General features: G+C 40.2%; 1 protein-coding gene across 1 annotated transcript in view; it reads right to left on the bottom strand.

Moving 5' to 3' along the window:
- Ms4a13 (membrane spanning 4-domains A13) overlaps positions 1-12853 on the bottom strand; it is a 17218-nt gene extending 4365 nt beyond the window's left edge. The window contains exons 1-4 of the mRNA XM_008840734.1: positions 12719-12853; positions 7228-7284; positions 5743-5862; positions 385-480 (exon numbers count right to left, since the gene is read on the bottom strand). Coding sequence (XP_008838956.1) covers positions 385-480; positions 5743-5862; positions 7228-7284; positions 12719-12847 — 402 coding nt within the window. The 5' untranslated portion in view covers positions 12848-12853. The remainder of the gene's footprint in view (positions 1-384; positions 481-5742; positions 5863-7227; positions 7285-12718) is intronic.
- Between the last annotated feature and the right edge of the window lie 4960 nt (positions 12854-17813).

The raw sequence follows: 17813 nt of genomic DNA, 5'->3' as shown, positions 1-17813 counted from the left end.
TAGATGAGGAACAGCTGACCCTCCTAAAACAAAGACCTCTAGATAGGCTGACTAGATTCACCAGATGGACAAGTAGTACGGAACTGCTGGGGGTGCTGACAACACAATGGACAGTAGCAGGGATAACAGAGTATAAGGGCTCTACTGGGGGGTGGGGAGGCTATGGGAGGTTGCCTTTCTTTTCTTTTAACTTTTAAATTTACAGTTTCATGTATTACTCTTCTAATTTTTTTTATGTTCATAAACAAAGGAAAACTAAAGATAAGGAAAATATCATGATGTACTACTACATTGTTATGAACATATTGCAGAGTACCTCTTCCCTCTTCCCTGAGTATGCTTACTAGAAATCTATAGATCTTGACTGGCAGAGTAGACACTTACCAAATTTGAACAGCTGTAGATGGAGTACGTGAGTGCAATACCAAATTCCAGGGGGTAGGATAACAGTAAAATACGGGAAACTTCCCTCCCCAGCTTCTGTAACCAGGAAACAGGGAGAAACAGAGTATCACTACCTTTGGTACATGGACACATGCTCCTGCGAGGAGACCTTAGATTAAGCATTAGGAAGCGGAGGGCTTTGGGACAGGGGCCCTTCTTTCTCTACTCGAGTTCCCTGGGTGTTTCTATTCCTTGCTTTCTGTTTCATCCTTTTGTTCTTCTCAATTCACCGTCTGTGGTTTCTGTCCTTAATCTTCATCACTTTGCTCTTGTTGCAGTTCCTGCAACTGTTTAGTGTCCTCAGTGTCTCAACTACAGAGACTCTGGCAAAGCTCATGATCGAAGCTCTTCAGATAATCAGATGATGATGATGATGGTGATTATTATGTGTGTGTGTGTGTGTGTGTGCGCACGCATGTGTGCACGTGTGCCATGATGTATATGCAGAGGTCAGATGACAATTTTCAGATATCCGTTCTCTCCTTCAACATTCCAGGGATGAAATTCAGGCCATAGACTTGCAATTGCTTTTGTCTGCTGAGCCATCTTGCCTGTTTGGTTAAATTTTTGTTACTATTTTCTATTCTCTCTCTCTCTCTCTCTCTCTCTCTCTCTCTCTCTCTCTCTCTGCTTTCATATGTGTGGGTGCATGTGCACATGGCTGTCTGTGTGTGTGGAGGCCCGAGGTTGATGACAAGGATCGTCCTGGATGACTCTTGCATCTCATTCATTGAGTCAGCCAAGCACAGAGCTCCCCAGTGTGGCTGATCTCGCTAGGAAGCTTGCTCTCAGAAGTCCCTGTCTCTGTTTTTCCACAGGGCCCACCCAGCATTTAAGTGGATTCTGGGAATCTGAACTACTGTTCTCATGCTTGCACCATAAGCACTTAAACCACTGAGCCATCTCTCCAGGCCCCAGTTCAATCAAGAAGTTGTTTATTATTATTGTGTGAGTATGGGCATGTGGGCCACCTCGCTGGGCCAGTTTATAGATTTGATTCTCTTGACTCTGGTGACAGGATGGCCAGCAAGAGACTTTTGAAAAAGCAATCCTTATTTATTAAGACAGCTATTATTCATTTTGAATTTGAAATTCAAGTTTACGTTTGTGGTGCTAAAAGCCTCCTATTAGATATAGTTGTTAAATAATGTGGGATGAAATGGAAACACAGAGTTCAAAGGATGTTTCAGTTAGAAGCACCTTCTAGGATCGATGAAATGGGTTTCCTTCTGTTGTTGTCTTAAGCAACTGGTGAGTAATGTGAACTATACTGGAACACATCCTAAAAATGTGGTTTTATGTCAGCTGTGGAAAGACAAGAATGATATTCACAGACTGAGTGTAGTGAGTGCCTTTAATCTCAGCACCGGGGAGGCAGCTGCAGGCAGATCTCAAGGCCAGCCTGGTCTACGTAGAGAGTTCCAGGTCAGTCAGGGATACATAGTAAGACCTGTTGAAAAAAAAAAAAAAAAAAAAGAGAGAGAGAGAGAGAGAGATATTCCCATCTAAAGGAATAGTATCACAAGTCCTCTCCTCTCCACCTCCTCTCTCTCATCTCCTCTTTCTCATCTTCCTCCTTCTCCTTTTCCTTTGTTGGTTTTATTTCAGGTCTTTTATATGCACAAAGCTATTAAGTCATATGGATTAGGTAGCAGGCATATGATGACATGCAACTGCTTCCTGTCTCAGAGTTTGTAATCAAATAGAAAAAGTGGCAAGGTGACATAAAGTCATATATGATGAAGTTGATATGCCAAATGGATTGAAAGCTTGCTTAAAAATTATAAGAAAGAGGAGGTTCACTCATTAGCATCCATGAATGCGTCATAAAGAAGTGGAGTCTTTGAAGTAAAAAGTAGGCTGGAAAAATGAGGTGGGGAGGACATTCTAGGCAACTGTACATTTTTGTTTCCTTTTTAACCTATCTTACCTTGGGAAGAATTTGATGTCATAAATGGAAAGTATGGCAAAATAATTTTAAGAACAGACCTAAAATAGAACCAGTGATGAAGGTCTGTCTATAGCAGCTGACCTCCTGTTTGCCAATGCGAGCAGATAACTGAATGTAAGAAACTCAAAGTGCTCTGAGCAAACAGTAGGACAAGCTGTAGCTCAAGGGCATTGTTCACTCTGATGCAATGTGAACAGAACAAAGAGGAAAGGTGAGAGTGCTTGCTCTGCCCAGGTCAAGGAGTCCACGTTTGTGGGCAGCGATGCACAGCCATGACATATTGGCTAAAGCTACTTGGGGCCTCTTTGCAGACAGGACTCTAAGGAGCCATTCTTGTGTAAGCAAGCTACCATTCTTCTCAGACCCTTCCCCCAAAGTGGCAGGATGCCTGGCAGAGACGCTCAAATGGAATAGCAACAGAGATGAGTGTGACTGAGTTCTTGACCTACAAGTCAAGCATCTGGAGCAAACTGCAGTCAATGAATGTCCTTTTGTTTTTGGCTACAAAAATTGGGTTGTGATTACTGTTACTTAAACTAAGAGAACCTGAATTTAAAAGTTTAAATAAAGGTGGGGCTAGAGAGATCGCTTGGGGGTTAAGAGCACTGGCTGCTCTTGCAGAAGACTCAGGTTTGGTTCCTGTCCTGACATGGTGGTTAATAGCCATCAGTAACTCCAGTTCCAGGGGATCCAATGCCTTCTTCTGACCTCTGTGGGCATTGTGCAACATGGGTGCACTTATAGACATGCAGACAATATACTCAGGCACATAAGATAAATATAACAAATAAAATATTAAAAAATAAAAAATATAAATTAAAAAATAGGCAATTTTGAAGACTGTAGAAAGAGAGGGGGCAAGATTTTGGGACTGGAATTCAAAATAAAGTGGTCATGTATACTGTAGTACTTTTGAAGAGGTAAATAATTTCCATTTTATATTCTGAGTTTGAGATGGTAATGCCAGACCTGTTTCCAAGTAGAAAAGATAAGGTGTCTATTAGAACAACAGGCCAGGGGATTGGCAGAAAGAACAGAGCAGCCAACCAACAGGCATGGTTTAGCATTTCATCTGTTTTATACTAAGAACACTAAGTAACAAGGAAGCAAATTCCAGGGGTCGAGCTGAGTGAGTGCTAAGGATAAATAGTACATGCTGTTCTGGAGTCGACCATGAGTCATGTTGCCACCCTGGGAACTTATTTCTGAGGCATGAACTTTTGGAGACAGAAGAATCTACCTGGAGACACGGACAACTGGAGTTGGTAGATTTTTCTAAGCTTCTTGCTTATGTTAGAAAAGCCGCCATATGAAAACCTTGTAAACTTCCGGCTATGTTAATAAACATAGGACTGTAATTTGACAACGCCACTAGGCAAAGCTAGTATGTAAGATTTGCAGGTTTAATGTAAAAGTTCATTTTGGGTAACTAATGACTGGAAATGAAGCTAAAACTTGTGGTGATAGGGATTATGAAGCTGACTGATAATATGATAATATGGGGTCTCTTTTAGATCAGACTGGTACAGACTGATGGCATGTGATGCTGAGTGGAGGAGACAGGTTTGTTTTGGATACGGCTGGAAGATGTTCCTCATCTTCAGTATATGATTCATATACTGGAAAGTTGTTTTCCTGTGTGGCAATATTATGAGGTGTCAGGGAGTTTTAACAGCTGGGCAGGGGCAAGAAGGGGAGCTCATGGGAGGTCATTAGGCTGCTGGGGTGCTGTTTTCTGGAGGAATTTGTGTGGTTGTCATGGGTTGCTGATTAGTTTTTGAAAGGGTTGTTCAGAAAAGTAAGACTGGACTCTTGCCTCACTCTCTGGCTTCCCATCTCACCAAATGATCCTGCTTAAACGTGTTCTCTCTATGACTCCATTGCTGGAGATCGAACAAATGCTTCAAGAGCTATATAACATTTGTTTCCTTTATAAATGCCTAGCCTCAGTTACTTTGCTATAACAATGGAAAACAAAATAATGCAGCAAATCTTGTCAATTATGTTGTAGATCTTAAACTGATGAGTATAAGTCTAGCAACAAGAATGATGACTTAAGGGGTGGCGAGATGGCTCAGAGTTTAAAAGCACTGGCTGTTCTTGCAGAGGACCTGGGGGTGGCGAGATGGCTCAGAGTTTAAAAGCACTGGCTGTTCTTGCAGAGGACCTGGGTTCGGTTCCCAGCACTCACATGGCAGTGAACAACTGTCTGTAACTCCAGTTCCAGGGGACCTGCCTTCTTCTGACCTCTGTGGGCATTGCATGACATGGGTACACTTACATACATGCAAGCAATGCACTCATACACATAAAAAAAGAACAATGACTTAAATACAAAGTGAAGCAGTTACACATTTAATAGCTGAAGACCTCACTCCTTGTTCTCTACTCTCAAAGTTAGAATTGGACATTTCTGATTCGAATCTCTAGGTCAACTCCAGGGAGAGTTTTCTTATAGTTTGTGGGTGAATCTGGCCATGTTTAAATGATTGTTCATTATGCACCATCTATTTTGTGTTATCATTGCACTTCATCTCATCATCTCACTGTCCTGTCAGCTTCTGTTCCCTGTTTTTGTGTTTTTCCCCGCTGGCAGTCTTTTCTTTAATGTACTGCAGGTAAGGAGGAGACCAGACAGCAGTGGAGAAATTGGGGAGATGGTTCAGTAGGTAAAGGGCTTCCCTTGAAAGCATGAGGATGAGAGAGAGAGAGAGAGAGAGAGAGAGAGAGAGAGAGAGAGAGAGAGAGCGCAATCATACTAGTGCCTATGTGTAATCTGAGTGCAAGCAGAGACAGGCAGGTCCCTGGGCTTGCTGGCCAGCCAGCCTAACCTACAAGGGAAGTGTGAGGCTAGTGAGGGACCCTATCTCAAAATCTATGGTGGACAGTGACTAACAAAGGATACCTAAGTTATTCTCCACATATATACATGTATCACCCCCCCCACCCCACACACACACTCATCAATGGAGCTGTGTGTGGTAGCTCATGCCTATAATCTCAGCATTCAGGAGTCAGAGTACTGTGAATTTGAAGCTATCCTGAGCTGTCTCAGAAAACACTACTCCCAATAAAAGAGATGGATGGCCCTGTGTCTACAGCACAGAGTGTGTCGCTAAAACCGTCATATGCCCTGCTTCTTGTATTGTACTTGGGCAAGTCAAAAATTCAATGTTTTATTACTAAAGACTTAGTAAATGTTTTATTAAAAAAACTTAGTTTTGAATTCAAATTTTCATCCAAGAGCTTACTACTAAATCAAACAATATGTAATTTTACCTCCCAAGTCTTCAAAACCATCAGAAGGAACTATTTTTATAGATATTTCTACAGAATTGGTTACTTACAGCTTGTCCGTAATTCCTGTATGACACAGAATGGAACGTAGTCAACTCAGCTACTGTCAGGCCTGCTCCAAGGAGTGTAACAATCATGCAGAGTATGTTCAGGGCCAAGGCAGTGGTTAACTGAAAAGGAGACAGAGGGGAAATGTATTACATTCAGAATACACACTTCAAGGGATAGTAGGTTTTACTAAAAAACAAACCACCCATCCAATAAAACTTTGATGTAGTTTGTGAAGATCTGGAAGTGTATTTGAGCTTGTCATTCATTCAATGTGTTTTCTGGTTTATATGGAGTCCAGTCATCCCAGGGGAAACACATTGTCATACAATTATCAGTTTTTTAATTCCATAGGGGTTTGAAAATATTGTATTTTGTAATATTGTGAGTCAGATGCAAGAACACTGAAGGGATTCTACCAAAGCATTTAAAGATAAAGGAAAGGAAGAAAGCTAATGGAAAATGATGGCTGCTTGTCAAAATAAAGTCAAATAGGAGATAATTTGTTTAGACCCCAGGTTTTGATTAGCTAGGACAGACATCAGATTTTTTAACCTGTAAATTTTCTAAAAAAATTTATAAAAACTTTATTGAGAATTTCATACATGTATATAAAGTGTTTTGATCAAATCCATGCCCACTCCCTCCCCTCCAACATTCACCCCTCTGAAGAGGTAACCCTAAAATCTTTTAAGGATTAGATACAAGCTCTTAAATACTTTTGACATTTTTGGCTTTTGGAACAGGGTATGTTGCCAGGCTAGTTGATTTCTAAGCTATCTATCAGGTCTAAAATTATAATTATTTCCAAATATCTTTCCATGCACATCATGCACAGATTTTTTTTCCTGGAAAAATTCTTTACTTTGATATAAGTTCCAATTCTATCCTCAAAGTGCATAGATCAGAAAATAATATTTTATAGCACTCTAATGTCTTATATAGAAAGGATTTAGATCCTATTAGCACCTTTCAAATCATACATTCATATAATACTAAAAGGCAGAACATCAGAACAAAACAAAAATTATTTAAATTTAGGAGCTTTAGCCTAAGGTAATCATGATTGTTAACAAGTACAAGATACTTGTCTGCATTAACTGATTTGATCTGGAATCTTCACTTAATTCCTACATTTATTTTATAAGGATGGTAGATTCATTTATTATTTAGACACAGTATTTTCTTTATTTTAAATATTTATATTAACTATGTGCATGTGTGTGTCTGCATGTAGATATTCATGTATGAGTGAAGCTGCCCATGGAGGCCAGAAGAGGGTGTCAGACTCCCTGGAGATGGAGTTAGAAGCAGTTGTGAGCTGCCTGACATGGATGCTGGGAACTGAGCTCTAGTCCTTTGCGAGAGCAGCAAGTACTCTTAAGTGCTGAACCATCTCTCTAGCCCTGACACTATCTTTTCATTCAAACCTACTGTTCAGTTTTGTGAAAGTGCATTTTAGGGACACCCCAAGCATTTCAACTTACCAGCCATCCACTTTGATATTTTGCTGACTTTACTGTTAAGGCTCCTGCAAGGACAAACTAGACACCAAACATATATTGGTAAATACTCATTGATAATGCTTGCCAACTTAAAACATACCTTTAAAACAGCTCTATTTTCTAGCTCAATTATTTTCAGAATACAAACAACAGCAAATTTCCATCATGCAGTAATGATGTTTTCAAAATGTAACAGGCTTGAGAGTAACAGAATTCTCACAGCAGACACAAACAGAGGACAGTGGGCAGGAATTAGGTTGTGGTTGATGGCAGTGATTGCTTAAGCCTTCCTGAATATGGGACCATATTTGGGCATGTGTATGTGTGGCCTGTAACCGGGCCATCAGACAATGTAACTGCACAAAATATGAGTCTTCATTGAGAAGCCATGGTCGTCATTCAGGCCCACAGGGTACTCATGTTTTTGTTTTATTATGTGTATGCACTTGAATGTGCAGGTGTGTGCACACATGGAGGTCAGAGTTGAATGGCAGGTGTCTTCCTCTATCTACCACTTCATTGCCCTGAAACAGGGTGTCTCACAGAATGGATGTTAGCTGTTTCAACTAGGCTGCCTGGCCAGTGAATTATTGGAATCTGCTTGTCTCCTCCCCCAACCTCCCAATGTCAGGTTGCGGGCACACACAACCACACCTGGCTTTTGACATGGGTGCTGGGGATTTCAAGTCAGGGCCTCATGCTTGCAGAGCAAATGTTCTTACCCAGTGAACAATTTCCCTAGTCCATTTGCCTATTATTATTATTATTTGAATGACATTCTATTATTTTATGCCAGGAAGTCTATTTTCCAATAAGTACAAAGCAATGCTGTATTATTTGAAAGTGGAATACACAGTTTCCCTGAAGTATTTTTGTTTCATTTTAGTGATTTTTGGCAAAAGTCTAATTTTGGGGAAAAAAAGTAGCAATCATGTTACACACTTTGTTTGGCAAGGCCAAACTTTGAAGCTGACAGACCCCACAAGGAATTTAACTGTACATGTTCCCCACTGGATCTCATAAGAATAGACAAGATTGCTCAGGGCACACAGTGTGAGCATACATGTGGAGACCAGAACCAACCTCAGGGGTCATGCTTCAGGAGATGTCCCTCTTGTTTTTCGGGACAAGGTCTCTCAAGAGAATCTACATCCCACCCATCAGGCTTCTGGGATTATATGCATGTGTCACCACACCGGCTTTTTATGTGGGTGCTGGGGATTAAACTCAGGTTTTCATGCTTGTGTGGCAAACACTTTATTGACTGAACTATCTCCCTCATTATGCTATTAAATCTTTTGAAATAGTTATTTTAATTTTATGTGTATGACTGCTTTGCCTGCACATATGAATGGACCCATGTGTACAATGCCCATAGAGACCAAAATAGAGTATTGGAGCCCATGAATAATAATTTAACTTTCATACAAGCCCAAGGTCTAGCAACATGAGTACGGAGTGAGATGAGTTACGTATCTTTACTCAAGTCGTGAATGCAGGCCTGCAGCAGGAGGAAAACTACATGTAATCAGGATTTTGCTCAAACTGTTCAACTTAGATACAGGTAGAACCAAGTTGAAAATAGACACAAGGGAATGTAATGGCTGTCTATGGAATATACACGGGGAAGAAAAAGAATTTAACAGGACATAGGAGGTCTGAGAATACAGATGAGATGGTGAAAGGATTGTTCAAGTTCAATACCAGAGGACATGATCTAGACAGAAAGTACTGGTCAGTACAGATACATGACACTGAGACCTGAAAGTTCTAAAAAGGACAATACAATGATTATCTGAGTAAAGTGTTAAAAAGGGGATTGGAGGAGAGAGATTCAGAGAACCACCCAGTCAGGGTAACTAGAAGGAAATCCATGCATAAGTCTCCAAGGACTGCTTGGTGTTAGAGAGAGAGTGGGTCAGGAATTAAAATTGTCTAGAAGGCCAATAGGTGGCTTCACCCACAGGGTGGTGGGTGATAGAATCTGAAACATGTGACCCAAAGCTAAAGGAGAATGTAGTAGGAACAAAAACAAGGAGAACATTAACGATGCTCGGAGCAGACATGGTCTATGGGCTGTGGGAAGCAAAATGGTCATCACTTAACAGGGTAAGCCATCACTGGAAGAAACGATGATCTTGGGGATCTCTGCCTTCGTGCAGGCGTACAATGGCTCAGAAGACCAAGCACTATAAATCCCAATAAACTATGCATGGCTGATAAATAGTACACTGGCTCATTAGTAACAAATGGTGCTCAAAAATGGAAAAGCAGTGCCTTGGGAAGAATAGGAGAAAACAGAATCTTCAGGCAAAACTTAGATAAATGATACACCCCTTTGTGTTTAATTTCATGCTATAAAAATAACACAGAATGGCAAGTAGTGGGGAATGGCTGGGGGTGCCGACAACATAGCAGACAGTGGCAGGGATATCAGTATAAGGGCTGTAGTGGGAGGAGGGGGGCTATGGGAGGGTGCTATCTGGGAAATGGGTGTATAAAAACCCTTAAGGCTGTGTATACATTTTGGTATGTAAATCTTGGAAGACAGAGGATTCATCATTTGAGTTCTTGAGTTGTCATAAAAAATTGAATAAAACAATAAAACTATCATTTTATTGGTAAAATAATAACACAATGAGGGGCTGGAGATATGGCTCAGTGGTTGAGAGCACTGGCTGCTCTTGCAGAGGATCCAGGTTCAGTTTCCAGCACCCACATGCAACTGACAGCCATCTGTAGCTAGGGAATCTGACACCTCCACAGGCATTGAAACTACAGTGTACTTAAATGTATACAGGGAAGACACTCATACACATAAAATAAGAAGATAAATCTAAAGAAAGGGAAATCAAATTGCTAAGTTTGGCATCCTTGGCTTCTGCCCATCTCCAGATATTATGAAATGTTTTCCAAGTGGCAAAATTAAACCTAGTTGAGAACCATCACTGCAGATAATGATCTTCATTATTTGTGGTTAAAATTCATTATGAGCGCATTGACTGCACTACTGCCTTATCTCTCATAAACTTATTTTCTTTCTTTCTTTCTTGACTTATTTCCTTATTCTGGTCCAGCCCCCTCAGCAAAAGATATAATAGAAAAAAGACACTAAGCTAAGAGGGAGATGTGTTGGGGGGGTGCATGAGTAGCTGAAGGGAGGAAGAGGGAGTGAGGGGTAGATATGATCAAGGTGCACTGAATACATGTATGAAGTCATCAAAGAATAGACAAAACACTAAAAATTAAAAAAAATTAAAAATTTTCTCTAGCTTCCATGCCATTTCCCTCGAATCTCTCTTGGCCCAGATTTCTGCAGTCATCACCCTATTTCCCACATTTTAGCAGTCTCTTAAAGGAGCTGTCGTCATTGGCTCTCTAATTCTCTCCTTAGATAAACCAGGTCCAGTCAGTATTTCACTTCACCATTTTGCTGAAACTACTTGTCATGTTTAGGACTGGTCAGCACATTGATAAGTAAAGGAACCAGAGAGAACTCCATTTTGAACGTCCCCCATTTTGAAATGTCCACCCCAGGAAGTTTCAGTTTCCCAGAAACTTTAAGTTTCTGTTTCCTGGAAAAACTCAGTTACCATTTACTGGAAACTGGTCGTTAAGATTAGCAAACCTTGTATGAACACATCTGGCCAGAAAGATAGCAATCAGAGTCCTTGCAACACATTAACCCATAGTAATTTAGCCAATGAGATGCTAACTCGTGGCCTGGGCACAGGAACTAACCAATGAGAATAAAGATCATGGCTTTTGTGGTTTTGCCCTATAAAAATGCTTGTTAACTGCAACTCAGGGCTAGACTCTGCAATTGGCATGGGAATCGTAGCCCCAGCTAACTGGAATATATATTTTTTGACTGTTTAAATAAATTCTTTCAAATTTTCCTTGGTCTGTCTCCAATTATTCCCGATTCTTGGACCCAGTAGTCAATCTTCAGTTCTCATCTTATTTTGACAACTCAAGAGCTATGGTAAAGCTGATCTTATTTTAAGTCCTGTGAAATGTATTCCCTTGACTTTCTATGGTCCCTCACACTCCAGGCTCACCTTGCCAAGTCCCCACACTGGAGGCTGGTAAGGGAAAACATAAAAACTAACCGTGCTAATGGACATTGTGGTTAAGATTGTCTTTGTGGCCCTGGTGGGCAGAGCCACACTAATAGCCTGTACCCTGATGCCAGACCCCTTGGCTGCCAAGCTCAGGTAAGGAGGCCAGGTGGTAGGCACAGCCAGGAGGTGGCTGGGACCACCCCACCATGCCACACCCCCATGCGCTTCTCTTGCTGGGAATTGGGCCTGTGAGTAGCCACTGCACAGTGTACCCATGGTCTACCTGGCCATCATCATCACCCAGGTGACAGGCTGGGTGTAGGTGAGAAGAGACTTGGCAATTAGAGGGAGAGTGGCTGAGGAACCAAGATGGCTTGGCAGGTCTCAGGAAAACACAACTCTGGTTTGAGAAAGTGTCTCATCACTGGCATTAGCTGTCAAGACCTGGCAGCAGTCCTCAGCAGTCATAGCGACCTGAGAAGTCTACAGATCTCAGAAAATAAGCTAGAGAACACTGGCGGGAAGCTGTGGTGTGAAGCTCTGACACATCCCAACTGCCACTCAGAATTTTGGGTCGGAGGCCTGTGAGTTAACTGCCACCTGCCGTGAGGCCCCAGCTTTTGCTTTTACCCACAGTAAAACCCTGTGGGACTCAACCTGTTGGAGAACACCTTGAACCACACTGGGGTGATTGTGTTGAGTGAGGCCCTGAAACAGCCAATATGTAACCTGCGTGCATTCAGGTTGCAAACAACTGACTTTGATGAGGAAACCAAAGCATTGCTGATTACTGAGGAAGGGGGATGTTCCTAGTTGACAATCGTAAGCAGCAAGAGGAAGCAGAAAACAAGTTTGAAATTCCATCCCCAGAAACCTGAGCCTATTCTGACCCAAAACCACGAAAAAGGAAAGGAAGTGGGTTCTTACTTTGGCCCATCAGTGTGTAAGAGCTACAGATCACTGACATTCTAATGAGATATGATTTCTCTGGCACCCAGTTCAGATGTGTTTTGTAAGATGGATGGGGTCTTTCATTTGTTAATAGAGGACATGAAGTCAGGGGGAGGGGAAGTGGTAAGGTAAGGCTGGAGATGGGGTCTCAATACAATCAGATTATATTATATGAAATTCTTATATCAATAAAATGAAAAAATAATTCTCTTTGCATAGCAAGGGACAGTCTACCCTCTGCTTGCTATTGTGCGTTATTTACTCCTCTATCCTACTTCTTGGGTCAACGAATTAAAGGTGCTCAGCATATATTTGTTGAAAAAAGGAATTGGAAATTGAATAAGTCAGAAAATGGCATTTAATTATACAACTTTCCTGGAAACCTTGTTTATATCCTACTATAGGAATGAATATTATTTAATGGATGAACAAAATCAACATAAATGGATTCTACTCACAATAACTCCCCACAAGGCCGTCCCTGTTTTGTAAGTTAAAGGTTCATAAGTTCCAAATACTCCTTTTATTTGTCCCATATACAATAACAGTAGGAAATACCACATGAGCACATGATAGATACCAATCATAATCTGGATAACCTGTGAAAAGAGAGAGTATTGAAATGATGTAATGTAAAACGCAGTAGCAAGGAACATAAATTACCAAAGTGTTTCATGTCTTTACAAAGGATGAAAGTAAAATATTCATGCACTTAGCTATAGATTTCAGTTGGTTATCCCCAAAAGAAGACCCTAACTATGAAGGATGAGCCAAAGCTTATAAGGAAATTTACGGGCACATGAAGGAAAAGCTGGGTGTTCTTATTGACGAATGAGTTTTGGGGATGGAGAGATAGCTCAGCAGTTAAGAACACTGGCTGCTTTTGCAGAAGACATGGGTTCGAATCCCAGTACCCACATGGTGGCTAACAGCCATCCATAACTCCAGTTCCAGGGGATCTGATTCCTTCTGTCCTCTGTGGGTACTGGTACTCCATGACATGGCTGCACTTGCATAGATGCAGGCAGAGCACTCATACAAATACAAATACAAATATATAAACTTAAAAAATAGAAGAAAGAAAAAGAATGATTCTTACTTCAGAGCTTGTCAGTGGGTTCCAGGATGTCACACTCACAGCCTCCCACTCATGCAACAACAAAAACAATGGAACAACAAAACGAAAGAAAACAAAACAGGAAGTGTAAAGGATTGTTGCATGATTCTGTGAGAGAGGACTAGGAGTTTTCATCCTATACCCCGAGTCCTCTGTCATCACAAAGTTAAGAACTTCTGTGCAACAATCAGGCGACTCAGATAACTGGTCTACACGGTATAACAATTCAGAGAAAAGCTGAAGTCTATGGAGATGTTCTTTCCCTTTTAGCTGACAAAGTCTGTGCTTCTCATAGTTCCTCGGTATTTATTAAGAAAGTTAGATAAAGTATAGTGATTAAAAGAATCAATGATAGACCTATTTCAAGCAAACTCTTTAATTTTATTATTCATTTGGACTGCTGTATTTCCTGGTGTGTGGCAACTCAGTCAATATACTTAAATTTCAGCATAGTTGCTCATGAAGGGACATGAGACGAGGCAAAAGCTATAGAAAACAACCAACACTTATTTTTTATTTGTTTACTTTTAAATATTTTATTTATTATTTTTATTTTATGTGTATGAGTATATTGCTGGCATGTATGTGAGTGCACCTGTGTCATGCAACACTGTGGAGGTCAGAAGAGGGCTTGGATTCCCCTGGAACTGGAATTAAGGATGGTTTATAGCCGCCATGTGGGTGCTGGGAATTGAACCTGGGTCCTCTGCAAGAGCGTTTAGCGCTCTTAACCACTGAGCCATCTCTCCAGCCCCACAACCAACATTTTAAAAGCCTTTTTCTTTTAGTTATTCAAATCTGTCACTTTCCAGATCCAAGATTACACTTTTTAAACTGAAGTAGTTTATGACCTTGAATTCAACCACTCAGACTTAAATCTTACTATTCTGGTTTGAGTGTGAAATGTCTCCTTTGAATTATATGTTTGAACACTTGGTCCCTGGTTGATGGTACTGTTTGGGAAGGTTGTGGAACCTTTAGGAGGTGGAGCCTCATTGCAGGAAGTTAGTTACTGGGGTGGTTCTTGAGTCTAGCATAGACTCTCTGGTCACCCTCTGTTTCCTAAATGCAGATTCGATGTGACCAGCCAGCTAAAAAGCTTCCTATTTCTGCCACCATAATACACCAAAATAAACCCTTTTTCCCTTAAGTTGTTTTTGTCAGGATATTTTGTCACAGGAATGAGAAAGTCACTAAGACACTTACCCCTAAAACAATAGTATTTGTTGAAGACAGTTTTGATTTTCCACATCCCATAGCTTCAGAGTTTTCGCCGGTTGATTTTGTTTCTAATCTTTGGTGAGATCTTTATTTGCAAATCTCTACAAAAGAATACAAAACACATATACATGATTTTTCTCATAGAAAATGCATACATTTGATTCTTAGTTGGCAACAACCATCACAAACTCAAAAGCCATAACTTTCCTCTTTCTGTACTTTTACTTCTCAGAGAAATTAGTACACTTACAAATGGTCTGATTAACAGCATCCCTATCTACACAGTCTCTTTCTGTGGCTAGAAAACATTGGTATATTACACACATTATCTCTTACTAACAGTGTCTCTAGACCATGAAGTATAAAGTCATCTAGAGAATAACATTAGAGGGTTTTCAGCAAAGCTTCAACAATTACTTTAAATTCATAATCAATATAATGTTATTTATACTTTACATTTTCTTTTTAAAAATATTTGAGTCACAGCAATGGTGATAGCATGCACAAGTCCTATGCAAACTCAAACCACACAACACCCTAGTATAGACACAAAGAAGTGGTTAAAAAAATCCCAACCCAGCCTAAGGAACTTTTGGCAATTGCTTGAAAGGGAGAGACAGTGTCTTTCAGGGATAGGCCCTTGGTAGGCAAAGTGGATGGATACACAGTGAAAGAAATTTGGGGACACAAATCAGACTCTATAGGTCATATATATATGAGAATACCTTAAATTGGGCAGGAGGCAGTGGGGGAGGTGTGGGGGAGGCACCATCAAACTATTTTGTATGAAAATTGCAAAAATTCAGTAAAAAATATTTGAGGATTTTTTATATTAGTCACTGTTTGCATCATTTCCACCCTTCCACACTCCAGCTCCTCCCATGCCACACTCCCTACAGAATTCATGACCTCTTTCATAATTGATGTTGTTTTAAACACACACACACACAGACATACACACACACACACACACACACACACACACACACACACACAAAACCTATTGGGTCCAATTAGTGTTGCCTACACGTGTTTGTGTTTAGGGCTGACCACTTAGAATTGGGGGAAGCCATCCCTGAAGAAAGCTGGTTCTCCCTCCCACAGCAGGTATTACTTGTCTATAGTTCTTCATTTAGGGGTGAGGTCTTGTGAACTTTCCCCAAATCCATGCTGACATGCCAACTGGTGTGACTGTATTCAGGCAACCATATCATTGAGAGTTCATAAGTACAATATACCTGTCCTGCCCAGAAAACACTATTGTGCAACATTTGTCCTGTGTACTTTACATTTTCAAAACTAGAGATTTGTACTTAAAATTTCCAAAAAATACAAGCTTGTATTTTTATTTCTGACACATATTTACTACCTAGTTTTTTGCATATGAAAAAAAAACTTTTCCTTGATCAGATAGCTTGTCAAAGCTGCTTCTGTACCCCTGTGAGGTATCTTCTGTTCTTTTAAGTCATTAGCATATATTTCTTCTTAGTGTTTGGGACAGCTTCATTTTTATATTAAGATAAAGTCATAAAGGCATGGCTGGGTATCATATCCCCTTTTGGAATATTGTATCTCTTTGCAGACCTGAAATTCTCTATCTAGTAGAATGCCATGCATAAGTCAATACTAAGAGTCATGGCATGTGATAGGTCATTTAAAATTTTAGGCTTGATCTTTTCTGAAAGAAGAGGGTTTTGGCAAAATGATGCTGCAACTTAAAATCTAATGACCTGGTTATTTTAATGAATCTTTAGTTTCTAATATTCATTTTTCTCAATGTCTATTCATGCTACAGGAGAGAAAATATGTTGCTGAGGTACACTTTGTATACTCTGATGTCATTTTTGAGAAATAAGAAAGAGTTGAGACTTATAGGCAATCAAATCTCTCAGCCATGACCAAATATTGATACAGAATTATAGAATTCATGTAGACAACAATTGAATAAATGCTGTGTTTAGAATGTTATTATTTTTCATTAAAATATTTTATTATTTTTATGTGTGAGTATATTGCATGCATGTATGTATGTGCACCCATGTTGTGCAATGCTGGTAGAGGCCAGAAGAGGACGTTGGATTTTCTGGAACTGGAATTAAGGACAGTTGTTAGCTGCCACATTGGTGTTGGGAATGGAGCCTCAGTCTTCTGCAAGAGCAGCCAGTGCTATTAACCATTGCACTATTTCTCCAGCCCCTGATATTTGTTACTGTTTAGAATATAGGAAAATAAGTCATTTTGTGTAGATGGATACATTCTTTCACATTTGTAGCTTACCAGTGGAAGCACCACAGGGTAAGAGGTGGAGCCAAATATTTAGCTTCCTGTAATCTCTAAGAGGCCCTCACTAAAGCCCTCACTAAAGTCATCCCAAGTGAAGCACTCAAAAAACACTGATCAGAAAAATCCTGGGTATTCAGTTTAATTGTTGGAAGAAAAAAAGCACCTCAATGTATTCATGGAATAACTGGTTGGAATCCTTTCTTTAGAAACCGTTCTACATTGTCTACTCTGCCACACAATGAAGCATCTTAATTTTGTAAAAATACAAGTGAAAAATCTTTTTTTTTTCTGCTGATCTTATCACTAATCTAAAAGTAGGTAAAGGATAAGTTACTTAGTTATTATTCCCAACCCTACTATACTTTACACAGATATTCTGAAACAAATACAGAGAGATCACTGTCTCTCAATTATCTTTAGCATCTTTAACAGAGCTACAACCCACCACTGTCTTCAGATAAGCTAAAGTAATAAAACAGAAAAAAACCAATCTTTTAAAATTAAATTTAAAAAATTTCAGTTCCATGTATAAAATTAGTTTTAGCCCTTCCCATCCCCCACTACCCTGCCTTATCTCCCCATCTTTTCCTTTGAAACCCCTTCTCTTCCCAACATAGTCCTTTCCTTCTTTTATGTCTCTTTTTGGTGAGTGACCCATTGAGTTAGATAGGTGTACCTTCATGGGCATGGGTAGGAGGTTATTTCCTGGTGCAGGGGCAACTTGCCAATGGTTACACCGCCAAAGAAAGTGCTACCTCTTTCTCTCAGCCACCATTAAGTGTCCATCTGGCCTCAGGGTGGGGTGGGGCTTTGTGAGTCCTTCTACCTTCTAAGATGAAATATTGTTGGGCCTAATCTTGTGTGGGTATCCTGTAGGTGACCACAGCTGCAGTGAGTTCATGAGTGACAGAGCCATGTCATGTCCAGACGAC

Source organism: Nannospalax galili, unplaced genomic scaffold, assembly GCF_000622305.1.
Source record: "Nannospalax galili isolate Female #2095 unplaced genomic scaffold, S.galili_v1.0 scaffold1321, whole genome shotgun sequence".
Lineage (NCBI taxonomy): Eukaryota > Metazoa > Chordata > Mammalia > Rodentia > Spalacidae > Nannospalax > Nannospalax galili.
Note: the sequence above shows the minus strand (reverse complement) of the source record. Positions and strands in the feature narration are given on the sequence as shown.